This window comes from Ambystoma mexicanum, chromosome 1q (genome assembly GCF_040938575.1).
Source record: "Ambystoma mexicanum isolate Mex_15411 chromosome 1q, UKY_AmexF1_1, whole genome shotgun sequence".
Taxonomy (NCBI): Eukaryota; Metazoa; Chordata; class Amphibia; order Caudata; family Ambystomatidae; genus Ambystoma; species Ambystoma mexicanum.
This window is the reverse complement of record NC_090922.1, coordinates 102803488-102829306: the sequence shown is the minus strand read 5'-3', so window position 1 is coordinate 102829306 and position 25819 is coordinate 102803488. Positions and strand designations below refer to the sequence as shown.

At 44.6% G+C, this 25819-nt stretch overlaps 1 protein-coding gene across 5 annotated transcripts in view; it reads right to left on the bottom strand.

Annotated features, from left to right (window-relative positions):
- PIEZO1 (piezo type mechanosensitive ion channel component 1 (Er blood group)) overlaps positions 1 to 25819 on the bottom strand; it is a 960480-nt gene that overhangs the window by 316513 nt on the left and 618148 nt on the right. For all 5 annotated transcript variants that reach the window (XM_069635852.1, XM_069635881.1, XM_069635891.1 and 2 more), the window contains 3 exons: positions 21213 to 21391; positions 4270 to 4418; positions 1334 to 1510 (listed from right to left, as the gene is read on the bottom strand). In XM_069635852.1, coding sequence (XP_069491953.1) covers positions 1334 to 1510; positions 4270 to 4418; positions 21213 to 21391 — 505 coding nt within the window. The remainder of the gene's footprint in view (positions 1 to 1333; positions 1511 to 4269; positions 4419 to 21212; positions 21392 to 25819) is intronic.

Here is a 25819-nt window from a genome sequence, read left to right as displayed (position 1 = left end):
GCATGCGGTAGGCATTATCCAGGCACTACCATAATGGTACTGCCTGTCCGTAGGATGGAAATAGCTGGCACATGGTTTGAGTACTTGGGCATGATTTGGCTGTGGCAGGCAAATGTACAACTAATACATATACAAGTGGCACAACTGTTTGCTTTGTCAAGATTTGTTTTTGACAGGAATTTAGTGTAAGGAACATATCCAAGAACACATACTCCTTACAAATGAAGAGGCTAAAGGCAGATTTGGTTAAGCCCGCTTTAAAGCTGTGTTAATGTATTTGTACTTTTGGCTAAAATAAAGTTATGAATGACTCATTTGAGACATTTTTATTACACCAGGAGCCGGTTTATAGTGGCAATTAAGCCATTATCTTTCAGAAGACTGCTTAGAAATAACGTTGGCATCCCCTTAAAAGTGAAGAAACTCACTCAAATAGATTCCTTGAGGGGGAAGTTTGGGGCAGGTAGTGGGTGGGAATGGCCAAATGGACTATCATACCCATTAGCGGGAAATAGGTAGTTAAAAAGTGAAACATCCAACTGCTGTGTGCCACTCCTCACATCTCATCTCCCTCCGATCTTCACTTCTCATGCCAATAGTTTGGCGTCTAGTGGCAGCTAAACTAGAAATGATTAGCCATACCTAAGCTCAATGACAGATTTGAAGGTGGTACTTAAGTCAAACAATTATGTTATGTAACATTGATGTCATCAGGGTCAATTTCAGATGCTCTTGGTACTATTACCCAACACCAATTCTAGATCCATGCAAGGGGACCAGCAGAAAACAGAGTATGAGACCCTAAAAATATCCATACTCAGGACCCCCACCGTCCCCTTTCTCAACACTAATTCTCCTTGACATAAGAACACTTTGTGTTGCATAAGATGCCCCATTTTTCCTTCTTGCTCCATGATCACACGTGCATAGTATAGCATGCTCTTCGACTGTTTCTCTATGTGCATACACATCCACACAGTACACTTTTTTTCAGCCATTTTGCATTCCTCAAACCTTGAACCAATTATCACGCCGTGCGTGGCACACAGTGGAGTAACTTTGCTGAAAATGTTGGGGGGGACATGCCATTTAAAGGAAAGGTGCCCCTGCCAAATGAATGGGGACAAAACGGTGTGCCACGAAAGTTGGGGGGGGGGGGTGGGACAAACACCCTTGTCCCCCCTAAAATTACGCCCATGGTGGCACAAGGTACTCCAGTTTCTCCTAACTCCCCACTCTAGTCATCACTGTGTAATGAATACATTGTGCATTGCACACTTACCCAGGAGTGCATTAACTCCCACACCCACCCATTCTTGCCCCATGCGGTTACCTGTGCATGGGCGGCCAGCTCTCCTGGATGGGCACATGCGCAAGGTCTGTGATGCGCATGAACGGACGGTGGAAGTAGTGCAGCTGTAGAATGCAGGCAAGGAGGAAAAAGCCTGGGATGAGAATACTTGAGAAGAGCTCTGTCACACTAAACTGCTCCAGACCCAAATCACCCAACCTGCAGGGAAGAAGAAAGACAATATTTAGGATGTACTGCCCTATACAGGATAAAAAGGTACACATACCAGTATCAGAACATCATTTGCATAGCACACTCTGAGGTGAATTGCTTCTAGATACTTATGATCTTGAAAGGTGATAGATCAAGAGTGATAGAGGTGGAATTCCTCCATGGCAGTGCCAGCACTCATCACACATTCTGTCCATGCGGCCTAAGAACACACACTGTTTGTCGACATGCCAAGAGCCCTTTAAACTGTTAACGTGACGCAATGTTAACTTAAAATCTGACAATGTGCCCCATTCGGCCCCCAGTATGTACCCCAAACTCTCAAGTCGGCAAATGGGTATCATGATTTGGAGTCATCTGTCCATGTCCCTCCCAGTGTCTGCTCGTGGGCTCCCAGCTCCCAACTCTGGCTGATCCACGTGCCTTTATTCCTCACACTGCCTCCCCACACATGTACCAAAATCCTAACTCTGCCAGACACGGTGCTCCAAGTTCATCAACATGTACATATCTGTCCGTCCATACCTCAAATCCAACATAGTTGACTGCAAAGGAGCTGCAAATGGACTAGCAAGGAGAGTAATTAAACCCATTTTACCGGATCGTCTGCCTTCCCAGGAGACCCCAATGGAAAACAGCCCACTGTCCACCACCAGCCACAGTAGACCAGCAGAAGATATCCTATCCCTTTTCAAGGAGAAAAGTAGTGGAAGCTATTCTATCCTCCTCTCCTACCCCGAAGTAAAGAGTAGTTTGTCCTACTTTTCTATACTTAAGAGGCCAGTTGCAACTATTCCACAGAGAGAATAGTAGAAGACATCTTACACTCTTGAGGAAAGTAGAGATTAGTTAATTGTTCCTGTCCAGTACAGTGGGGAGGAGAGCCGACTCTGATGCACAGAGGAGAGACCTATGTATGCTATCCCTCGTCATGCATCGAGGTGAGAGTGTTGGAACCCATTCTACTCTTTCTCACACAGGGGAACCAAGTTTAGGCTTTTTTACCGAACATCCCTAAAAGAGAGCACCTATCCGAGGCAAGAAGAAATGCCCACTGGCTGCCCATCAAGAAAAGGATCATCTTTAAAACATTATCGATCACACAGATGCCTGTCCAATTCTGCCTGCCTTAGCCATCTCCAAGCATCGTGAAGGCCCAGTCCTCCAGACCTGTTAAGAGGGCTTACATCCACAGACTCGTCCTACCTAAATCCAAGCGAGCCAAAAGTGGAGGTGCCAGCTTCCCCTCCATAGCCACTCACCAATGGAATTTGCTCCTACCACACCTAAGAGCGGAAACAATCCTAATGGGCCTTCAGAAAGGCACTGAAAATCTGGCAGTTCACCTAGAGACATATGACACTATGCTTTTTTTTGTTTTATCCTTCCTTCCTCTCCACAAGTTAAGTGTATATGGTTGTAACAATGCCTTGATGCCCAAGGGTTATGTGTTTAATAAATGCAAACTAAATAAATAATCCAGAAGACGGTGAAGTAATCCTGGCGCCTGTTTGGGGGACATGGGAGGAGACCACTCTACTCTGCCCCAGCCAGCAGAGTGTAGTGGAAGCTGTCCTACACTTTCCCATTTAAAGGAAAAGTAGTGAAGGTCTTTCTCGTCTTCCCACCCCCTCCAGAGATACACGTGTATGTTATCCTACTCAGCCCTTCTTGGAAGGGAGCAGCAGAAGGTATTGCACTCTTCCTTCAGCAGGGAGGCAGCAGTAAAAGTCATCCTACTCTGCCAAAACCAAGAAGGAATAATATGATATTCAGACTTCCAGAATGTCAGCCACCCTACTCCTTCACAGCCAAAGGTCGCGGCACGTATGGGAGCCATCCAACTCTACCTGGCACAAAGAAATGGAAGCCATCCTAATCTCACCTGAATTGAAAGGATTATTAGAATGTTCAATCTTAGAAAGAATGCACAAGGAAACCTTTATGTACAATTTGCAGTGACAAGTGTTGGTCAGGGATGAGGATACATGGGAGACAAATTGGTACAGGCTGCGCTAACTGGGGGATCAAGGGTAAAACAAGTAATCTACCCTTCCTCAAAAATCTAAGGGGGAACGCCATTCTGATTTTCCTTGTACATAACAAAAGTCCATGTTGGTACAACATCACCAGGACTCTGATCCATCGTTTTTTCTTCCAAAGGAGGTCCAAAAAGCACTTTCAACGTATCTTTTTCTTGGAACTACGCCTGCCAGTCTAAATCGCTGTGCACCTACGTAATCTGTGACCCACCCGCGCCCCTAAAAAGTGCCATAAGCAAGATTACCAAGAACCAGGCTGTTGTCCCATAGATAACACACCAATCCTCGAGATCCATGCCTTACACAAACATTAGTCTGGGCTATTCCCAACAGAGGCATCAAAGCGAACAGTGTCAATTCTCTGCAGCTCCATGAGGGCGAAGCAGTATTAGCTATATCTAATGTGTGGCATGGCATTATACCTTCCATATCACCACGGAGCCAGTCCTGTGCACCCTAGACCACAGATGTATCACTGTTCCATAGTCTTGATAAAGTTCCCCCAGCACATGGTGATCTTCTGGAGCAAGGACAAAGACACCACAACTAGACGTGCCTGTGCACCATATCCCCATGCCTTGCAACTCTGTGCTGAACTTTGCATGGTTCAATCAGTGCTCAGAAAGTCCACAAAATACTAGAAATGACCTTCCATCGAGCGACAGGGTCAGCCTTTTGCACCAACTCCATACGCTGAGGACTTACTGCTCGTCGGTGAACTCTGTGAAGTTTCGCCAGTACATAGGGAACTCCTCGAATTGGAAGGTGTAGACTGCAATCAGCACCATCATGGTGTAGGCCACCACTAGCCACCAGAAGACCTTCAGCAGCTTCCGCCAGAGGGAGTAGTACACCTGTAGAAGGAAACTTCATCATGAGATGAGAACCAACATTCAAAATGCATGCATCCCACCCAGCCAAAAATCCCTCCTCTGCCAAATCCTGACCCACCACTTAACCCTGCAGGACCACTCTCACCATCCACACTTTAGGATCGGCCATCTGTGAACCCTGTGGGATCCTCACCTCTAGACACCATGTAAGAGCTAGCCCATCATTCATCCGGTCAGTTACTCCCTCCACACAAAGTTGGAGCCGTGATCCATCCACTCCTTATTACCTGGCAGGAGCATTCCTTCATCCACCTTACAGGATGCTTTCCTCATTGGCGCCGTATGGTCCTTGCTCCATCAACCCCGTGGGACCCCCCCCTTCTAGCCAACTTGTAAATGCTGGACAAGTTTTCTCAAACCAACTTGTTGGATAGAGGGAACACTTCCCTCCTCACAATGGCAACACCCAGGTAAAGTCAAGGGGGACTTGGAATGTGGGTCTATTCGCAGCACAGAAAGAATGAATACCAGTACAATAAAAGTGCAGGGACACAGCTTTTAGGATCACACTTCATGAAAGAGCAAGGACTGATCGACAGGGAAAATGCACATTAACAAATGTACCAGGACTTCCTCTAGTTATCCAATTAAAATGTCGGAGTTAAGCTACTTGGAGATTCTGTGAAATAAGCATCAAGCTGCTGCATTATTATGCATAATGGAAGTGGTAGAATAGTGTACAAAATATGCTAAGAGTCCGCTCCCATGTGGCTGCCTCTGTAACAATAAAAAAAGGGTACCATCAGGATTAAGGCAACTTCGGAGTGCTCCTGTGACAGTGCAGGGGCTTGAAACCTGCTAATGTATGTGGTAATGACAGCATCAGCACTTAGCTCCTAGAAGCAGTTGCATTCACCAGGGAAGCGATGTGGGGCATTAGCAATAGCAGCTGGTTTTGATATTCGGTGTTGAGACGTGTACAAAATAGCACTAGAGGGGGGCTAATTGGGTGGTATTGATAATTAGTAAGCTTTGCCACCAGGGTGAATAAAGAGCCTTCAAGCAACAAGAAACATATGCACCTGCCTGCGTCACTGGGACCCATAGACATGGGAGTGAGGACGGAGGTCCCAGTGTGGCCCTTGTGACCCCCACCCTACTCGCAGCCTGAAGGCAGAGAAATGACAGATGCACAGCACTCCTAGGCCCTTCATCATTATTGAGAATGTATCGCAGATTGAGAAACATTACTGCCTCAGACAGCCATTCAGACCATACCCGACTGGCGACATGGAGGAGGTAGAGTTGTCATCAATTGAACAGGTCGACTGACTAACTCAAGAAGCTAATGGTGTCATCAATGACATCAGGACGTAGGTGCATGTAGACATGAAGTACATAGGCATCCATTCTTGAAGCTACGCAAACATACATTAGACTATTGCAGTTAGACATGAAACAAATGCTTATGACTCATGCAGGTAGGTGACGGAGATATATATATATATATATACATATATATGGGATACATTACTCACCGTAATCGTATTTCTGATGCTTGTATCTGCTTAGATTCACATGCTGTGCATAGGCCGACATCTAGTGGAAGCTGCGGAGTATTACAGTTTGTTTTTCGAAAGTCGAAAATGGGCGTCGACACAGGCGTGCCAGTAATACTATCCCTAGTGTGACGTCCACTGTACCCAAGATCCCTCACGCGTGTAGGATCCTCAGATTGTATTTTTTCTGACATGAGGAAGCATGAGGAGTAGCGTGAGTACAGATAATCCAAGCAGATGGACAGAAAGGTAAGACTACAAGCAATCATGCGCCTTCTCTCGGAGGGGAGGAAGGGTGGGTCGCATGTGAATCTAAGCAGATACAAGCATCAGAAATACGATTACGGTGAGTAATGTATCCCTTCTGAGGCTTGTGGAATCTGCTTAGATCACATGCTGTGCATAGATTAGCGAGCAGTACCAGAAGAAGGAGGTGGGATGTGAGAAGGGTCATGAGCAAACAGGTGTCTTAGAACCGCTTGTCCCACTTGTGTATCTGTCTTGGAATGAGTGTCAATGCAGTAATGCTGAGTAAAAGTGTGAATAGAGCTCCAAGTAGCCGCTTTGCAAATGGTGTCGAGGGGAACATTTGCAATGAAAGCCAGAGTGGCACCAATGCCTCTAGTAGAGTGGGCCCTTGGCGTAAAAGGCAGAGTCTTTTCAGAAAGAGAGTAACACAGCTGTATACAGTTGATAATCCACTTCGAGATAGCGCCCTTAGAGACGCGATCCCCCTCTCTGCCTGTAGCTACGGAGACAAACAGTTGATCTGTTTTCCTTAGCGGTCTGGTTTTATTTACATAGTATAGGACCGCCCTACGCACATCTAGGGTGTGTAGTTTCACCTCAGCCGAGCTTTGCGGGTTTTGGAAGAAAGCCGGAAGCTCGATGGACTGGTTTACATGGAACTTGGATATGAATTTAGGTGAGAACCTAGGGTGTGTGCGTAAAACCAGTTTGTCCTTGTGGATAGTAAAGAAAGGATCCTGCACTGACAGAGCCTGAATTTCACTGACCCTTCTTATGGAGGTAATGGCTACTAAGAAGGCCGTTTTATAAGTCAGGTGTTTGAGACTACTTTTATGCATGGGTTCGAATGGGGGTCCCATGAGCTTAGCTAGCACCACGTTGAGGTCCCATCCTGGCGGTGGGTTCGAAATAGGAGGGTGGAGTCTCTTTACTCCTTCCATGAAGGCTTTAACCACTGGTACTTTCCACCACGAGACTTTGTTATGGGATGTGGTGTAAGCCGAGAGGGCTGCCAGGTGTACTTTCAGCGAGTTAAAAACCAACCCTGCATCCAGCAGGTGGAGCATGTATGTCACAACGTTGGAAGGAGTGCAATCAACCGGGTTGATTTGTTTATTCTGGCACCAGATAACGAATCCTTTCCCACTTATCAAAGTAACAGTGCCTTGTATTTGGTTTCCTGGACTCCTTTAGAATGTCCATACACCTCTGTGGTAATTTGAGATGTCCAAACTCTATGACTTCAGGAGCCATGCTGCTAGGTTCATAGAGTTGGGTTCCTGATGCACTGTTTGACCCTGTTGCTGGGACAGTAGGTTGTACCAGGCTGGGAGTCTGATGGGCTCGCACACCGCCATCCTGCGTAGGTGTGGAAACCATGGTTGTCTCGCCCACATGGGAGCAACTAGGATGAGCGTCATCGATTCCTTGTTCATCTTGTACACCACCTTCCTGATGAGAGGAGTTGGTGGAAAAGCGTACGCAAACATCCCTGACCAGTTCATCCACAGGGCATTCCCTTGGGAGTCCGGCTGGGGGAACCTGGATGCAAATCCTGGGCATTGTTTGTTTTCGCTTGTGGCGAATAGGTCTATAGTGGGGAAACCCCACTGAGAGAAGAGATCTTCTACTACGTCTCTGTGAAGGACCCATTCGTGTTCTTCTGGGAGGGAGTCTCTGCTTAGAGCATCCGCCAAGGAATTGAGCTCCCCTGGAACATGTTGCGATGACAGGAAGATGTTCCGTCTGAGTGCCCATATCCATATTTATATTTTCTGGGCCAGCTTGGACAGATTTGGCGAACGAGTCCCCCCTTGCTTGTTCAGATAGAACATGGCTGTCGTGCTGTCCGTCCTGATCTGCACCGACAAGTTCAGTAGATGGGGCTCGAACGCCTTTAGCGCTCGGAATACTGCCAGAAGCGCTAGCAGATTGATGTGGTTCTTGGCTACTGAGTGAGACCAGAGACCCTGAGCTGTGTGGTGGAGAAGGTGAGCTCCCCACCCAGTTAGGCATGCATCTGTAGTCACCACGGCTTGTACTTCGGGATCGTAAAAGGGTTTCCCCTTTGCGAGATTCTCTCTTGTCCACCAGTGTAGGCTCTGTACGAGTGTTGGCGAAACGACCACTAGATCGTCCCACTGACCACTTGCCTGAGACCACTGTTTCGCCAACCATTCCTGCATGGGACGCATGCGCAGACGCGCGTGGGGGACCAGGTAAATGCATGACGCCATCATGCCCAGTAACCGCATAGCTTTGCGTACTGTTATCCGTTGACCTGACTGATAAGGCGGAATTTGCAGAAGTATATTGCGAATTCTCTCTTCCGAAGGGAAGGTCAATCCTTTCTGAGTATCTAGGATAGCTCCTAGAAACTGTTTTGAGGTGCTTGGCACCAGACTTGACTTTTTCTCGTTGATAGAGAAGCCTAATTCGTGGAGGAGGTCGATAGTCCTCTGAATGTTTGACCTGCAAATTCCTGGGGTTTCCCCCGTTATGAGCCAGTCGTCCAGATAAGGGTACACCGGGATTGCCTCCCTGCGTAGGTGTGCAGCCGCCACCGCCAGTACCTTGGTGAATACCCTTGGTGCTGAAGCTATCCCGAAGGGCAGTACCTTGAATTGGTAGTGGCGACTGTCCACTTTGAAGCGCAAGTACTTTTTGTGCGCTGGGAGCATGGAAATATGAAAATAAGCATCTTTCATATCCCAGGTTGCCATGTAATCCCCCTTTTTTAGGAGGGGGATTACCTCTTGTAGCGTGGTCATACGGAATTTTTGGGGCTTGACATACTTGTTGGCAGGCCGTAGGTCCAATACTGGGCGCATTGTCAAATCTTTTTTTGGCACAAGGAAGTAAGTTGAATAGATACCCTTGTTTACCTGGTGTCCTGGGACGAGTTCTATCGCGTCCTTTTCTAGCAGAATGGCGATCTCCTCGAGAAGGATCCTTTGATGCTCTAGGGAGTGCACTCTTTGTCGTGGAGGATGGTTCCGGGGACGCTGCAGTAGTTCTATACAATATCCTGCGGATACTGTTGACAGCACCCATCTGTCTGAGGTGATCCCTTCCCAAGCTTGGGTGAAGGTGGAAATGCGTCCCCCTACCGGGGTTGCGTGACAAGGGACCCTGAACTGAGCGTCACTGTCTTGGTGGAGGCGTGCCACCTCCCTTGTTGGGGCTGCCTCTGCCTCTTCCACGACCTCTCTTGTTACCCCTGCCGTAACTCTGGGTAGACTGCTGGTTGTTATTCCATTGTGTACCCTGTCCCTGGGCATAGTTGCCTCTTTGTGAATTTTGGCCGCGTGGGCGACGAAAATTACTGTTCCCCCTCTGGTTAGGGGGTTTGTTGGTAAGCTGGCCAAGGGATTTGAGAGTCTCATATTCATCTTTGGCATTTTTAAGTGCGTCTTCGACCGCTTTCCCAAACAATAGGTCGGGTTCCACTGGCTTGTCTATTAAAGAAGCCTGGGTTTCTGTCTTGAATCCCGACTGCCGTAACCACGCATGTCTCTTGATAACAGTACCTTCTGCTATCAATCTCCCTGCGTTGTCAGCGGCGTCGAAAGTTGCTTTTAAAATGCAACCAGACACGGCTCTCCCCTCTGCCGAGATCCGAGCCAGCTGGCCCTTTAACGGTTCTGGAGTAGAGGCAATGAGCGCCGCAACTTCTTCCCATTGATGGCAATTGTAACTAGCCAACAGGGTGGTGGAGTTCGCAATCCTTGCTTGGTAGGCGGACGTTGAGGCTACCTTCCTGCCAAACCCGTAAAGTTTTTTGCTCTCCTTGTCGGGAGGAGCTTCTGATGAAGATAAGGGCGTGCCAGCCCTTTTTCTAGTGTTGGTAACCACTAGGGAATCTGGTTTAAGATGTCCCCTTATATACAGAGGGTCAGACTGGGCTGCCCGGAAAATCTTCTCAATTCTGGGGTTGACAGCTCTGGTGAGGTTAGGATTCACCAGGGAAGGATCTATTCTTCGTTGGATGGATTTGAGGATAGGGATGGTCTGTGCGACCGGTCTTCTCTCTCCTACAAACTGCTCCGCGAAGTCCCTTTCCTCCTGTACACCGTGGGTGTCGATGTGGAAGTGTTCCGCTGCTCGAGCGAGAACCTCGTTAAGGAGGGGCTGGTTATCAACTGGAGAGTCGGTAATTGGGGCTTCGCTTTGTACTGGGGAATCTACTCTGTAAATTTCCTGCTCATCTTCTCCCTCCTCCAGGTCCTCATCCTCTGCATAGTAATCTGTCCCGGTTTGTTCTTCCATAATTTCAAACTCCTGGTCCTCTTCAGGGAAAACTTGTCCCTGGTAACTGGGGAGTGGAGTAGAATATGGAGTGGAGTAAGGCTGAACCTCGAAGGGTTCAGGTCTTTCGAACCGGGGCTTTTTACTTAGCGGGATAGGATCGGAGGAGCCTGAGGGTGTGGCCCCTTGAGGGTTATATGAAAGAAAGTGGTCTGGGTTCTTATCATAAAAATCAGCCAAGGAAGACATCCTAGACATAACCCTGTCTATGTCTTCACTGGACCATTCCCTGGAACAGGGTATTACTTTAGTAGGTGATGATTTATGGGATTTTTGAAGGGTAGACTTGTGTTTGCTTGTCTGCCTAGGGTGAGAGGATGGCTTTACAGGGGTGGAAGGCTGTGCTTTCCGCTGTTTCCCCCCCTCCCCGTGCGTGGAAAAATGTTTTCCCTGTCCCTTGGAGGCCCCAGAGACTTTCGACGCCTGGCGCCGAGGGTCTGGAGAGGTATCTGTGTGCTTCGGGCGTGGGGCCTCACTGGTGTTAACCGCGGTCTCGGTATCTTGGAGCGCGGCTTGGGGGTGGAAGTCGTCTTCGTCTCCCGACGATCGAACTTCCGTTAATGTGTGTAGCGAGGCACTCTTGGCAAGAGTGGATGATTGCCTTGCGTCGTGAGGTGATCTCGATCGAGAGCGCCCAGAGGACACCGAGTCGGACCGTTCTTTTTGTGCCTCCTTCCGGGAAGTCGACGTCGTCGAAGTCCGGTTGGTCTTAGTGTGCTTAGTGTGTGTTAGGTGTGTAGCGCTTGCGTCGCCGGGGGTCTTCCCCATAGCCGCCCTGCCGGACGACCTTCCGAGGTCGGGGACCTGCGCTCGCCGGCTGTCTTTCGACGCCGTAATGCCCTCGCCGTCCGAAAGTACGGCGTCGCTGCCATCGCTGAAGGCGCCCTCCGCTGCCATGGCCTCCTGCCTGGCGTGGTGGGCCCAACGCTTTGTCGAACGGTCCTTAAGTGTCTTAGGTTTAAACCTACTACACGCTCTGCAGTTCGCTTCGGGGTGATCCCTCGGCAAGCAGAGATTGCACGTGGCGTGCCTGTCGACCCAAGGGTATTTGCGATTGCACTTGGGGCAGAATTGAAAAGGGGTACCCTCCATACGCACCTTAAGGCAGCGGGCTGCTAAGTGTAGGAATATATAAATGTAACTATATATCAAGAGTGAAGAGTATGTACCACCCCCCACTCTCCCTACTTGTAAGGGCCGAGGCCAGCGGCCTACTAGGCCCGGGCCGAGGCCAGCGGCCTTCCGAGGCCCAGATCCGTCGTGCGGCAGTCGACGGTCGATGACTTCTCCAGCCGTCGTCGAGGTTGAGGGTCGACGTTGGGGTGGGGAAGGGAATGAATAAGAATTATAATTCTAATAACAGCAAAAGTAAGGCTAAGGCCAGGGAACTCCGCAAGATGCTTCCGACCAGTATGGCGGAAAAAAACAATCTGAGGATCCTACACGCGTGAGGGATCTTGGGTACAGTGGACGTCACACTAGGGATAGTATTACTGGCACGCCTGTGTCGACGCCCATTTTCGACTTTCGAAAAACAAACTGTAATACTCCGCAGCTTCCACTAGATGTCGACCTATGCACAGCATGTGATCTAAGCAGATTCCACAAGCCTCAGAAATATATATATACACACACACACACACACACACACACACACACACACACACACACACACACACACACACACACACTTTGCCAAAGCGGAAACAGCAAGATGCCAGGAATACATATATCCAGATTGCACATGCTTAATTGCAACTAACCTGGAAAGCCATAAGAATTAAGATGAAAACTGTAGGTGCATTGAAGTAACTGAGGAACGAGAGACAGACTTCGAAATACAAGGAGGGACTAAGGCAGGCAGGCAGAGCTTTCAGCACAGACACAGTGCACACCCTAGCCTGGGACGAGCAGAGACAGAAGGTTTTCAGTTACCAAGACGATAAGGCACCTGCAAGGAATGCAGTCTAAAATCCTCATAATTACAAGCAGGAGAGCTCCATTTCGTGGTCTCAACACACGCCACCTGGGAGAGCAGGACAATGCCTATTCACTCAAGGTAGATGGAGGGACGCTGCTCCCATTGAACCAGAGGTGGAAAGATACAAGTGTTGCTCAACATTAACAACTGAATGTACTCTCTCAGGCGTAGGTGATCAAAGATGGCAGCATGATGGAACACACATTACCTTCAAAACCTACACCGTCTAGTAGCTGTTCAAGGTCCCAAGGATGGGAAGACATGTTTTGTTCAACCTGTAGTTACTTCTCACATCATGATATATATTGCAGTGACCAGTAGCTTTGTTACTTTCCTGCAATTTTGTATTTGTTGTAGGAAGAGGTTGCTACAGGAGGAGCCACTAGATATGGCGGTCCAATAATCATACTAACCCCTATATACTGTACATGTATTTCCCCTAAACTAACCAACCCGCATCCTTGATAGGTTTTGGGGGATGAAACCCAGTTTGTGACATCACCCATGGTTAAAATGGGGTGACACTTTTGGAGGACGAGAGCTCTGGAATTGATATGTTGTTCTAGTTGTTGGATAATAAAGACAGTAAAATGTGCCCTCTGGTTGAGTCTTCTGTTCTTGCAGCAGGGATTTTGTTGGGGCCCATGTATACTTTTGCTGGTAATCTGAGTGATTGCTAGAGATCCCCCAGCCATTCTTTTACAGGAGACAAGAATACTTCAACTATATACATTCGGAATAATGGAAAATCTCCATGAGAGATATTATGGCATTTTAGGCTAAGCCAGACAGCTGCATTCTGCTGCTCTCCAAAGGATGTACACTATGACTTCTTTGAGCCTCAGTAGTAGAATGAGCTCCCTTTTCTCTCATGTTACATTTTGACAGGTGGTCATGCCCCCTGTTTCAGGTCTTTGTCCCGCCCCTTTTTGATAGGCTTTGATATAAACTTAATATACATTTATATAAAAATGATTAAACATTTTTTTTTTTTTATCAGATGTATATTTTTATAGGACGTGTGTATACATTTTAGATCAAATCTATATAAAGATGGGATCAGTGGGCGACAGTGTTGCTTGATCAAGCGCTGACAGCAAAGTGAGCTCTGAAGACGGGGACTGTAAATCGAGGGTTTTGTAGAGTCACATGGTTATGAAGTCACAGAGGGGTTCCGCCCCACTGTGATAAGAATTGGAAAGTGATAAAGCAATCATATCTTTTTAATATGAAAATGTATATACAAATTGAAAATAAAATGTAATATGTGATATACAAATGTATGTAAAAGATATTTTAAAAATATAAAAATCTTCTTTCTATAGAAATGTATATACAAATTTATATTTTTTGATATAAACATTTTATTTAAAATGTTTATGTGAAGGTCACCCCAAAATTGTGATGAACACTTTTTTATATCAATTTTGATATAAAAATGTACATCAATGTTATATGAACTGGCTTTGATACAGAGTGTGAATAATGAAAGGCAGTTCACTTTACAAGTCAAGTGGCAATCCCAGAGCCTGTACAAAAGTCAAAATATTGTTTTTATTGGATCTACAGCATCTCGGGCGCAGATTACATGTGTCCCTCTGCGGCTCTGTGACCCACAAAAGAGCTGTGAAGCAACACTGCTGTTTTTCTTTATCTGCAAAAATGCCTGTGGAATCCCAGGAATGTGGTGAATGACAGAGCAGCATTCTCGCCACACCAACAAAAACACAGACTGTCTTTATATTTAGCTCACCGGAAATACAGGATGTCTTGTGCCAGCTGTGTAAATACAACCCCAGGAAAATACACATGGACATTGTTTATCATCTAAACCCAGCTGACGGAATGCTGGCACAGGAAACCGCTGTAAACAGAGGTACATTTTTGCTGTTTCCTGGGGCCAGCTCCACTCTCTAATTTTGCAGAGTATGCAGGAAATAGAATGCTGTACTTTGTTGATAAGAAAAGGTGCTGCTGCGCCCAGGAAGCATATGTAGGGCTTAGGTTATATTTAGATTTACCTATAACAAATAGGAAGCCGTATGCCTGAAATAGAATGCTATGCTTTGTTCATAACAAATCAATTTCTGCAAACTAAGCAGAAATGCATACATCTGTGCAGTGTTAATAATGAAACAACACTGAGCTTTAACCCTTCAAAAGGGGGTCTCTGACTCCAGCAGGGGTACTGTCAACCGCAGTGTCAGCATCCTGGATCGATGACCCCCTGTGGGCACCAGCTAACTGACCTGAGACACTTGACTGCAACTCTGCGCGGTGCTGTGCTTCTCGGATGCATTTGATTGTGGGTATGTGGACACTGCTAGATCCCCATGCAAGGCTGTTCATTGGAAGCTGGACTTGCTTTTTATTCAGAGTTTATTTCAACAACAGCAAAAAGGCGAGCACAGGTATATTTTAAGAAATGTGTTTTAATGTATTGGAAGCATGCAGCTAAGGGTGGTGATACTGTATGTAACTTATTTGAGGCAGGCCGGGGGTGAGTAGGTGCTCAAAGGCACTAGGCTGTGCATTTTTAAACTAAACAGCTATGGGCTTTTAATGACTTTTATAAATGTACAGTTTGTTTAGAATGCTCTGTGGTTTTGCATGTCAGCCAGGATAAGGCAGATGCGCTGGATTCTATTTTTTGTGTGTGTCTGCATGCGTGTGCGCATGCATGTAGAACTATTTTTTAGATTTTTGCATACAGTGCTTGGGAACAAGTTGTAAATGTGTGGAGGGTTTTGTAATTGTTTATAGCACAGCTACACAATCAGACACTTCAATTTTAAAGCTTGGAAAGCGTGTGGTGGAGACAGCAAAGTCAGTGAGCCAGTATTCAGAATCGAGTTGAATGGAACAAACAGTTTCATATTTTGCAAAGAATGTTTTCCTCGTGCATTCATTTCTTTTTATGGGCACACCGCCACCCTTATGGCAGTCCCGAACATTACATAAACCCTGACAACACTTTTGCCACACTTGTCTTTTTGTGATGCAACATATTTGCACGTGCACAATGCAGTGTTTTTAGTTTCACAGCACTGATAAAATATTTTTTGTGTGTAAAATAATCAGCACAGAGGGATCAGTATGAGCCAAATTGGATCACACATCTTGTGCAACTGGTATAGCCGAGATTTACCTTGTGCACATTTTCAGCATGACAGATATTTTAAGGGTTGCAGGTTTCTGGGTGTTATACCGGGCTCCAGATGTTTGGGGATGTGTAAAAGTTGGCTTCTGTACCAGTGCATGTTTTAGATTGTGGTGGATTTGTTTTGTACTTCCAAGTAGGCGCTACATTTAATTTATTTCTGCATGTAGAGTGGCACAAAGTAAAGCAAAATGTATCCATTCTATGTCTCCAAGGGAAGTGCATGGTGTTGGCCCGTATCATTACAAGTGAAAGCTGCAATGTGTATTTTAAAACACATTTGCGAGGCAGAAGTCTGCTAGTACTTTTAAAATATGGTTCTAACTTTTGCAATGATTTGTAAGACCAATTTTGGCAGATCAGGCACTGTGGGACTCAAATATCTGCCAAAGATCACACCTTTGATGAACTGGTGTAGCAGAGATTATTTTATATAAACGGATTGAAATTTCAATTTCTTAGGGGCCCTGTACTTCGTCGTTACATTGGATTTGATATGTTGATGCTGACATTGAATCACGCTGTGTGGTGCTACAGTTGTAATATTGTTGGTGAATATTGTAATGCCTGATGCTCACTATGTAAAAGATGCTTTATTCTAAATCTATATTTGTTCTTGTATTTTTAGTGACATTGTGTACACCAACAGATGGATGGCAAGCTGGCAAAGTTTCTGGATGTGGATTGTGGCAAATAATAATCACCAGCTGTTGGATTTATGGCAAATTATTAATTTAATGCAACACGTCCCATCTGGTTTAGGGGCCAGCAAAACCCAAGTATAACGGGGGTGAACCACAGTTTCAAAATGACCAATGGTGGCACTTTAACACGGGTGAATGGATGGGGCACTTCAAAGATGGAGATCATTTTTTTTTTATTTCTCAATGGAGCTCGGTAATCAGTGTCGCTGGGCTGTCTCGGTTTATGGATGCAGGACCAAGGAACAGCCACGGATTTCACTGCTTTATTGTCACAAGGGGTTATACATTTGGGACAGCGCCACAACCAGGGCTCGGTCATGGAGCGCTATTGGTAGTGAGCCCCAACCAGCGCTACAGGGTGTGATGGAGACTTCCACATTTTAAGTGTGAAGCATTGTGCTGCAGGTTTTAACCCCCTCACTTATTTCACAGTGCCCCTCCCGTCACTACCTTTAAATCATCTAGGTCACACAGGCGATGCACCCGTCCTAGCTGAGTGTTTGAGAGTTGGTTGTTTGAACATACATGTTTATTTTTTGTTGCATTAAAATCTTTTCTCTCTGCATTGACCCAATTGGGCATAATATTTTTTCCTTTCTGTATTAAATATGTCCTTTTATATAAATAAATATGTTCAAAATCATAAAATGGTCTGGCTCTTTATTAAGTGTTCCTTTTTATTATGTATAATAACACCAATCGCTGGTTGATTTTTAAAAAGTTATTTTATTTATAGGTGCAACGCTGGGATGTGGTGGGAACCAGCAATCCGATACGGCCTAAAGAAGCAATTTTTATGTTTTTAAATCACACGTTGTAAGTTAAGACAGAGTAGAACTATGTTGCTTTTCCAGATGCTGGCTTTTTTATTTTCACAGATCATGCTACAAGCTCTAGACAACCATTTGTCTTAATATATTTCCAACAACTTCATGTTTGGGCATGTTCGCCCCATAACAGATGAACATAAAGATGCAAACTAGGTGTTCGAAACAATCAATTTTTGTTAACATGTAAAACAACAATTTTTATTCCGATTTTATTCACATAGTTTGGGTTATCAGATGTTTTAGGACGATCCTGTGGGCTATAAAATGTGTGGTAGTAGCAGCCACCACATGGCATGTTCCTTCTGCACTTTCATATTTAAAAAGCCAACCTTTCTGGGAACTTTAAATCCTCATAAATCTCACTAGGCTGCAAAATAAGTTGAGAACTAATGTACACATAAAAATTGGTGCATTTTGTGCAGGCTGTTGCGGAGATATAATTGTGCATGCGTACACATCCTCCTATATATGTAAATGTGTTAATGGCATTGTGCGTGGTAACATGTTTGGGGCAGCAGCTTGGAGTTAAATGAAATAATGCATAGTAATTATACATGTACAGCACATATGTATAACTCTTAGGATGTCTGAGCTACGGGTGTTGGGCATGTCCACAATGAGAGCCAGTACTTTTAATTCTGAAACGCTACGGGTGTTGGGCATGTCCACAATGAGAGCCAGTACTTTTAATTCTGAAACACTCCAGCCATAGAAAGCCAACATGATCAAATACATCACCACCTTTTAATCTCAGATGCAAAATCTCTTGGGCTGGTTGAACGAGTACAGGTAGCCATGGTGACAAACCTTTATAAAGCGAAGGAGAGTTGTGAAAAAAAACAAAATTAACACTAACCTAGAGTGTAAAAGTATACAACTCTTTTAGCACTGACTATAGGGCGACAGGCCGAATGATGCCAGGCCCCAAGGTAAAGCCTACAATTAAACATATTGATGCTTTGTTCAGCACCCATTGCCAAAAAGAGTTTCAGCGTGTGCATGCTTGTGGGTGTAACTTTGTTGCTGAAAAGGATGGCACCAGAGGCGTTGCTGGGGGGCTAAGTGAGCTATAGCCCTGGATCTTTTGGTTGTAATCCTGGATAGAAGCTCAGGGGCTACAAGCAAAAGGCTAGCTAGCCCCGTGTCCCGACATTCCTGACATTAGCATAGCCCTGGATCTTTTCCAGACCTAGCAACACCCCTGGATGGCACAGCTATTTTAGAAGTTTTCATAGAGTTTATCTACGGTTTGTTTTCAATATTGTGATTATAAAAATCACTCAGAATTCTTGACAGGCACTGTCTGTGAAAATACATGTGCTAGGGGTGTGCATTTACCCAAACAGCTACTTCTCTTAACACCCTTTGGCAGCAGCCCCATTGCATGACCACATTTTAATCCTGATGACAGCATCATCCACAACTTCTGTCTGCTCATTTAAGTGCTTTACGAAGGTATCATACAAAACCAACTGGTGCAGGAGTCGAATACTAATTTATGAAATGCATCCTACACTGACAAGAGATTACAGAGTAAGTGTTAAAATTCTTTCTGGGTGTAGTGGTTTTGTGAATAACAAGTTGGGGCTTTGCACTGAATAAACACGAAGCATAGCTCAAACATCTCACTCGCTTGGAATGTGAAACTTGCCAGACTAATTTGCAACCAGTCTCACAAGTAGACCAAGGACTTCTGGTGCTTACCAAATATTGTTCCACCGATAGAGGTTTGAAACAGGGGTGTACATTGGCTCCAATTCTCTATACTGCTTTTCTTTACAATGTTTTCACCAGCATTCGTAACTTTCCCCCAAAAAATGTATGGCATTGTGGTTCCTTGTCTTGCTTACGCTGATGACATTATACTGTTTGACCAAACACCAATTGGGGTCCAACGTTCTTTGAATGCTCTGGTTGATTATGCTGACAAACTCGATGATCAATGAGTCTGGTAAACAAGCGTAGTACTAAGGGCTTGAGAGACTGGAAACTGAAAGGTAATTTGACTAGAAAATGTCAGTGAATGTATCTACTTGGGCCTTCCTGTTAAAATAAGACCAACTTTGTCCCATTACGAGGATTTTGTTGTCAACAAGATGTGAAAGAAATGGCTTGCTGCCCAACCCTATATTATCCACCATGGTGGCCATAATGTACAATGGCTGTTGGAAATATACAGCATGGTTATAATTCCCAGGTATATTGCATGCTACTGTGGTGTTGCCTATTGAATAGATGAAATGGGTTAAAGGTCTTGAAGCCAAGATCCTTCGGCCAGTTATAAATATCCCTATTGCAAATATATGCACATGCAGATTTAACAGTTCTGTGCATATCTATAGCACAGAAATGCCTGATGTGCGTATGCACCAATAGATTCACGTGCATCAATGGAAACATGCGCTATGGAGTGTAATGCACGCCATAAACACACGTTCACTGGTGGCTTAGTAAACACTGAGGAGTGGATAGCTCACGGTTAAAGATTAGCTTTGGACATGGGACAAACTTGCACTGTGTGCAAGTCAGAACTCCCCCTTTTATCCTTCTAAGGACAATGAACTGAGTACCATTAAATTGGGTAATAACAGATATTCTTACAGCACTTAAAAGCAGGAGGAATCCAGCAGCAAGTGCAACATAAAAACCTCACATTATTAGGAGCTATAATCAACTGGAATACCACCATAAGTCCATAGAGCCTCCAAAGCAAAAAAAATGTCACATTTTTAAAATAACATCTCACTCAAATGCACACTAGGTACATCAAACAAATGAAGTAACCATACTACTACAAAGGCAAATAAGCACCACTATGAAAGAAAGTGCCCCCTTCAGAATCAAATAATGAAGGGAAGTTTTATTTAACTGAAAAGCATAATTCTGAGCTTCTTGTCAAATCAAAAAGCCAGGGATCATTTCCTGCGGTGTCTCTTGTTCCTTCTATGATTTTATGGGGCTCACTCAATAAAGACCAGGAACTACCCAAGGGACCTGTGATTTCTCCTGGCCAGATAACACTCATGCTATTCAAAAGAGCATCTATGGAAGTCCCATAATCCCCTATATGATAAGTCAATGATTATTTTTCGGGCAACTTCTGGTAGTCACTGGATTTCATGAAACATATAAAAAGCCTTGCATGCCAATTTGTAGACAAGCTATGGCTTTCCCTGTTCACAACCCTATGACCAGCTAGTGGTGGCAATTGTTCAAATGCAAACAGAAACACCAGAATGCTTTCCATACAATGTGCTGTTTGATCTGAATGACCTCTAGGTGTTTAGGCTTGATGATATTGAAGGATTTAGGGTGCAGGAGCTGTAAGTTCTGCATGGCAGTGCAAGGTCCTCAACCCGCCTCTTCACAATAACGGCCCATGTCCACCAATATATACACACTGCCTGTACACATGCCCCAACTTCATCACATTGTTTGTCAGTGTACCCAAAATTCTATACGCTCTACCCACGAGTCCCACTTTTTGCCCATTGGCCAATACTTTGCACACTCTGTCGATGTGTATCAAGCTCACAGGGGCAGTGCAACAGCAAGGAGACCCTAGAAAGGCCCATGGGAGACTACCAACAAGGGGCATGGAGAATTGTCCTCAAAGGTGGTGACACCCTGGCATCTACTCTAGCAAATCCAAAGGGGAAAGGTGGGGAAGCATAACACCATGCACAGACCATGCACAATCCTCAAACTCTGTTTATGTCCAAAGCTCTTCACACACTTACAATGTGTAACTGGAGATCAAACTCAACACACTGTCAATATGTCCAAAATTCCCCCCACCTTTATTTGCCCAAGGTGCCTCACACTGTGTCTGCCCAGGTGCTTCACCCCCCCATACTGTTTGCTCATGTTGCCCATAAGTTCCTCTTAATGTCTATCCAAGTTATCGCACTCTTGTTAATATCCCCCAAGCTCCCCGTTAGGCCAGTTAGGACATATCCACTTAGGACAATATCACAGAGGGCCATCTATGCCTTTGCGTTCTATCTAGTCCAATTGCACTTACCTGGAAAAGTGTCAGGCACAGGAGGAATAGGAACATGTAAACTATCTTGTAGACAACCAGCCGCCCAGCAAAGCTGACCACGATGAACATTCCAGCGCAAACATACATCCAGTACTTGGCGTAGAAGCCCATGACCATCGCTCCCAAGATCTTTAGAAGGTTCTGGTTTCTCTTGGGCCCTGGATGGGAAAGAAGGTAGGACACACGTAAGTCTGAAATGTTCAAGAGAGTAGGGCACTGCATCGATAATAGTATACAAGATAGGGCACACAGGATTCCCTTTGCTCAACTTGGAACATCTGAATAGGTGCATGTTCACAAGTGCATATGGACACATGAATCTGACCTCATCAACCCATGAGATATATATATATACACACACACACACACACACACGCACGCACACAGACAGGCAGTGGCACTTGTACAGAGCTATATATTGTCAGGTACTGTCAGGATACAGTGACATATTCTGAATTACATTAGGTATGGGGAAAATTAGTATAGAAAGGTTTTTGGAAGTTATGATGAGTTTAATTTTAAAACAGCCAATTTTGCCCTTAACATTCATTGCAGTCTATGGAGAATGCCCCAAGCCAAGATGGAGGTCCTCAGTCTAAGTTCTGATTGGCTGGTGATTGTTTATAGGGAAGACAGTGAACATTCTAAACTGCCTTTCATCGTCTTTGCCCAGCTGAGAGGTCGTGTACTAAGCTGCTCCTGCTTAACTTGTTCAGGGGTTTCAAGTTCAAGCAGTCGAGCGGCTTCTTTGGAAAGTAAACCGGAATCTTTGTGGAGTTCGTTTTGGCACAGGACAGGAGTAAGAAGATTTCAAGTTGCCTAAGAAAATAAGTTTCCAAGACTCTTCACAAGATAAGTTCTTTAAAAACTCAAAACTCTTTATCTAATTTTCTTGTTGAAGAGTTAAATTGATTTTCAGGTTCATATGAAAACATTTAATAAGAACTGTAGTGCTATCGTATTTTTGGCTTTGCTACGCTACGTTATCTATCGAGCGCGTGGTTTTTCCGTTAACAGAAGCCTGCGCGTGAAAGTCTTGGCTTGAGAATCTAGCGCAAGCTCTTTGGTGTCGCGTGATACTATTGTGTGTGTGTTTTTTCTACCCGCGGTTGGGTTTCAGCGCGTGTGCTCGCATATTGGACAAAGCGCGTGTGGATTTTTCCCGCGGTTTTCGTTTTCAGCGCGTGTGAGTTTTCTCGCTCCTTGGATAAGCGCGTGTGGTTTTTCCCGCGGTTTAGTCTTCAGCGCTTCTACGTTCTTCACGCAGTTTGGATTTTTATGCATGTTCAAGATATTTCCACGTGAGAATTTTTGTTGCAAGTTTCAAGAACAGTTTTATGAAGTAAAGACACTAAAAAATAATAAGAAGAAATATAAGTTCTTTCCATAAACACTAGAACTTCCATTTACTTTTAATGAACTTAAGACTTTGTTCAAGCTTCTTGAGTTTAAAGAAGATTACCTGCAAAGTTAATTTCACATTCATGGACCTACTAAGAAGGCTGAATGATCGTTGAGATTCAAGTCAACTAGTAAGGAAGTCTAGTCAGCTTATCACTTCTCTGGGCATTTTGTTGAGAAGTTCCAGGTATGGTTTTTACTTTATTTGGTTAAGGATATTGAGAATTAAGGTTAGTATAGTACTCCATGAATAACAAGGTGTATTATATGTTTATGTTTTCCTACAGGTGAAGAAACAGCTAGCCTTTAGCTTCCAGCCTGGTGTTTGTTAATTTGTCCCTTCCCCCTTTCCCCTGGAAGTGAGGTAAACTGAGCAGTTTATAGTATCAGCTCAGAGTGCCACATTTTGGGTGGATTGTCGGGGGCTCAGCAGCTTCTGCAGACACCAGGATCTCAGCCTGACATATATATATATATATATCTATCTCATGGGTTGATGAGGTCAGATTCATGTGTCCATATGCAATTAGTGGATATGTGTGCGTGTGTCTGTCCGAAATGTTCAGCACACTTTCCAACATACTACAAACCTTATATTTGGCATGTCGGTAATTTCCATGGTGTAGACAATGTAAAAAGTATAAAATATATATGTTTCTAATTTTGTTTGTTTTTTAAGCATTTATTTAAGCGATCTGCAATGCTTGGGTTTGTGTGTGTGTTTGTTTGAATTTTTCAGCATACTTCCCAACTTGCTACAAACCTGACATTCTGCATGGCGGTAGGTCCCATGGTGTAGACAATGTAAAATGTATAACATAAATATACCTTTGTCCAATTCTTTTGTTGTTGTTGTAGGAATTACAACTGCTAGTATATATATTTTGAAGGCATCATGAAGTATGACACAGACAACAGATCCAAAACAAAGTAATTCATTAACTCAAATGTCAGGATGGTAGAAGTCCTAGCTTGCCCTATACTAAGGAGGGGTTTCTCTACCTGAAGAAAACTAAGGAAAGTCTGAGTCAAAGAGCTTTACTTAAAAGCCGGTCTGTGTCCAAAACCTATCTTTGCTCTCACAACTAAACCTAAACAATGTGTAGGGATGTCAATAATAAAAAGAACTAGTGTTTAACGCAAAGTTCTGAGCTTCTTCTGGCTCACAGCTCTCTTTCAGCTCCCCTTCCCCAAGTTCAAGAAAGTTCAACAAAAGTCTCACATTTACCTTCTCACACTCAAGATGATAAAGTTCCTCTTTGGGGTTCCCTTCCCTAACCCAAAGGCAACACAGTACAAAAAACAGAGGCCTTGAGGCTCCAACCTCAAGACAGAATGTGCAGTTCATCAGCTCTCAGGGTTCCCTTCCCCAAGATTAGCATCTTGCCTTACAGATTCAGTCTTTCAAAGATTTAACACAAATCTAGGTCCACTTAACCCCTTCTTCTGGTTTATTTCAAAAGTTCATTTGTGGCACATTTCTTTAGTTTATTTCACAATGTCTTTGGGTTCTCATAGTGTAGGGTTCACTGGTCTAGGCATAGTTTCAGAACATATGGTCCCCCAATTACAGGTTGCACAACCAGGATCCCCAGGCTCTTCATCCCACACAGGTCCTTTTTATACCTGCTCCAATGTGCAGAGTTACCTTCACTTAATTGATCTTTTGTTGGCCTCTTGGCTTTACATGCAGGTTCACACTTTTCTGGCTTCTCCTGGTTAGCCTCTTGGCTCTGCCAACATGTGTAACACAACTCTTGCCAGTCTTTGGGCTTGCCGTACTGCATGTACTCTTAAAGTTCACTTTGTAGTCGTCGTGCCCATATTCCACCTTTCTAAAGCAGTCTTTCACACTTGCACTCTTTCTTCTATGTAACTTTCATATGGACATTTCCTCTTTGGCTGTATCTTGCTTTGCCCATAGTAATTGTACTCCATCCCACGCTATCATAAACTGAATTACAATGTTTCATTCAGTTCAGTATTCACAGAGTATTCATTATGCTCAATTTCAAGTTTTCCTTCGATTCGGTATTCAATATAGATTTGGTATATCCAATTCCAACTTTCCATTCCGTTTAAGATATATTATTTATGTTCAACTTTAGGTTACCATTCAGTTTGGCACTTAATATGCATTCTAGATAGATAAGATAGAACTTTATTTTGGGCGATGGCCATAAAAGTACATTAGAGCCCCACAACACAGATATTATATGCCTCAATGTAATAACTACAAAATAATATAAAATACCACAATAAAATTACATATACTACAATAAAAGCTCTCGCAATTCCAGTGCATACTCAACAAATATACATTTTTTGTGCATAGATAATACTCGGAGAGGATAAAATCATGTCAAAAGCTAAACATGCACTTCTTAGCCCCTGGTCTCTAAACAATATGCATTCACTCTGTTCAAAGTAAGCCTTTCACTCAGTTTGGTAGATATTACCTCAATCGCAGCCTGCTAAGAATGCCACCGTCAGCCAATGCCTTTCCTTGACACTCAGCGGTCTCCGGCGTTGCTCGTCAGAGGCTTCTGCTGCTATTGTCTTCCTCAGCAGTCGGCGAGCCACCTCCTGCAAGTCCTGCTCGCATATCAGGGCTTGCTGCGCACACGCTGAGGGCTCTGCTGCCTTTGAACAGACGCAGATGGCGTCCCGCTTCCTTCTCTGATGCATTTGTCCAGGCTCCTCCACAGGTCCCACCACATCTGCCTCCAGCAAAAACGGGTCTCCTGCTGGTCTGCTCCATACTGGCCTCACTGTTTCTCCTCTCTCCAGCGTTATCCGACTCCTCCTTTATACACCTGCAACCTCTTAACAGGTTTCATGTGTGAATCCTTAATTAGGTTTGCCTGACTACAATAAAGGGAACAAGCCTGACTCTCACCATACTCTGCAGGCATCATCCTCCTCCCATTACCAGAGTGGTAAAATGAAACTGTAGTGTTCATTCCTCTTAGTCTCCCCTTCTTCGTCCCAGTACTTTTAAAGGTTGGATGGGGAATATGAAGGGAAGAGGTCTCCCAATAACCCATAAAATTTGGGGAAGGGGTTGGTTGGTCATAATTAGGGAAAGGGGATGCCATGTCTCGCCTGTTTTATTCTTACCCCTTCTCTTCTTTACCCCTCTTCTAGTGCTTCTAGGGTGATACCATCTTTCGACAATTTCCAGG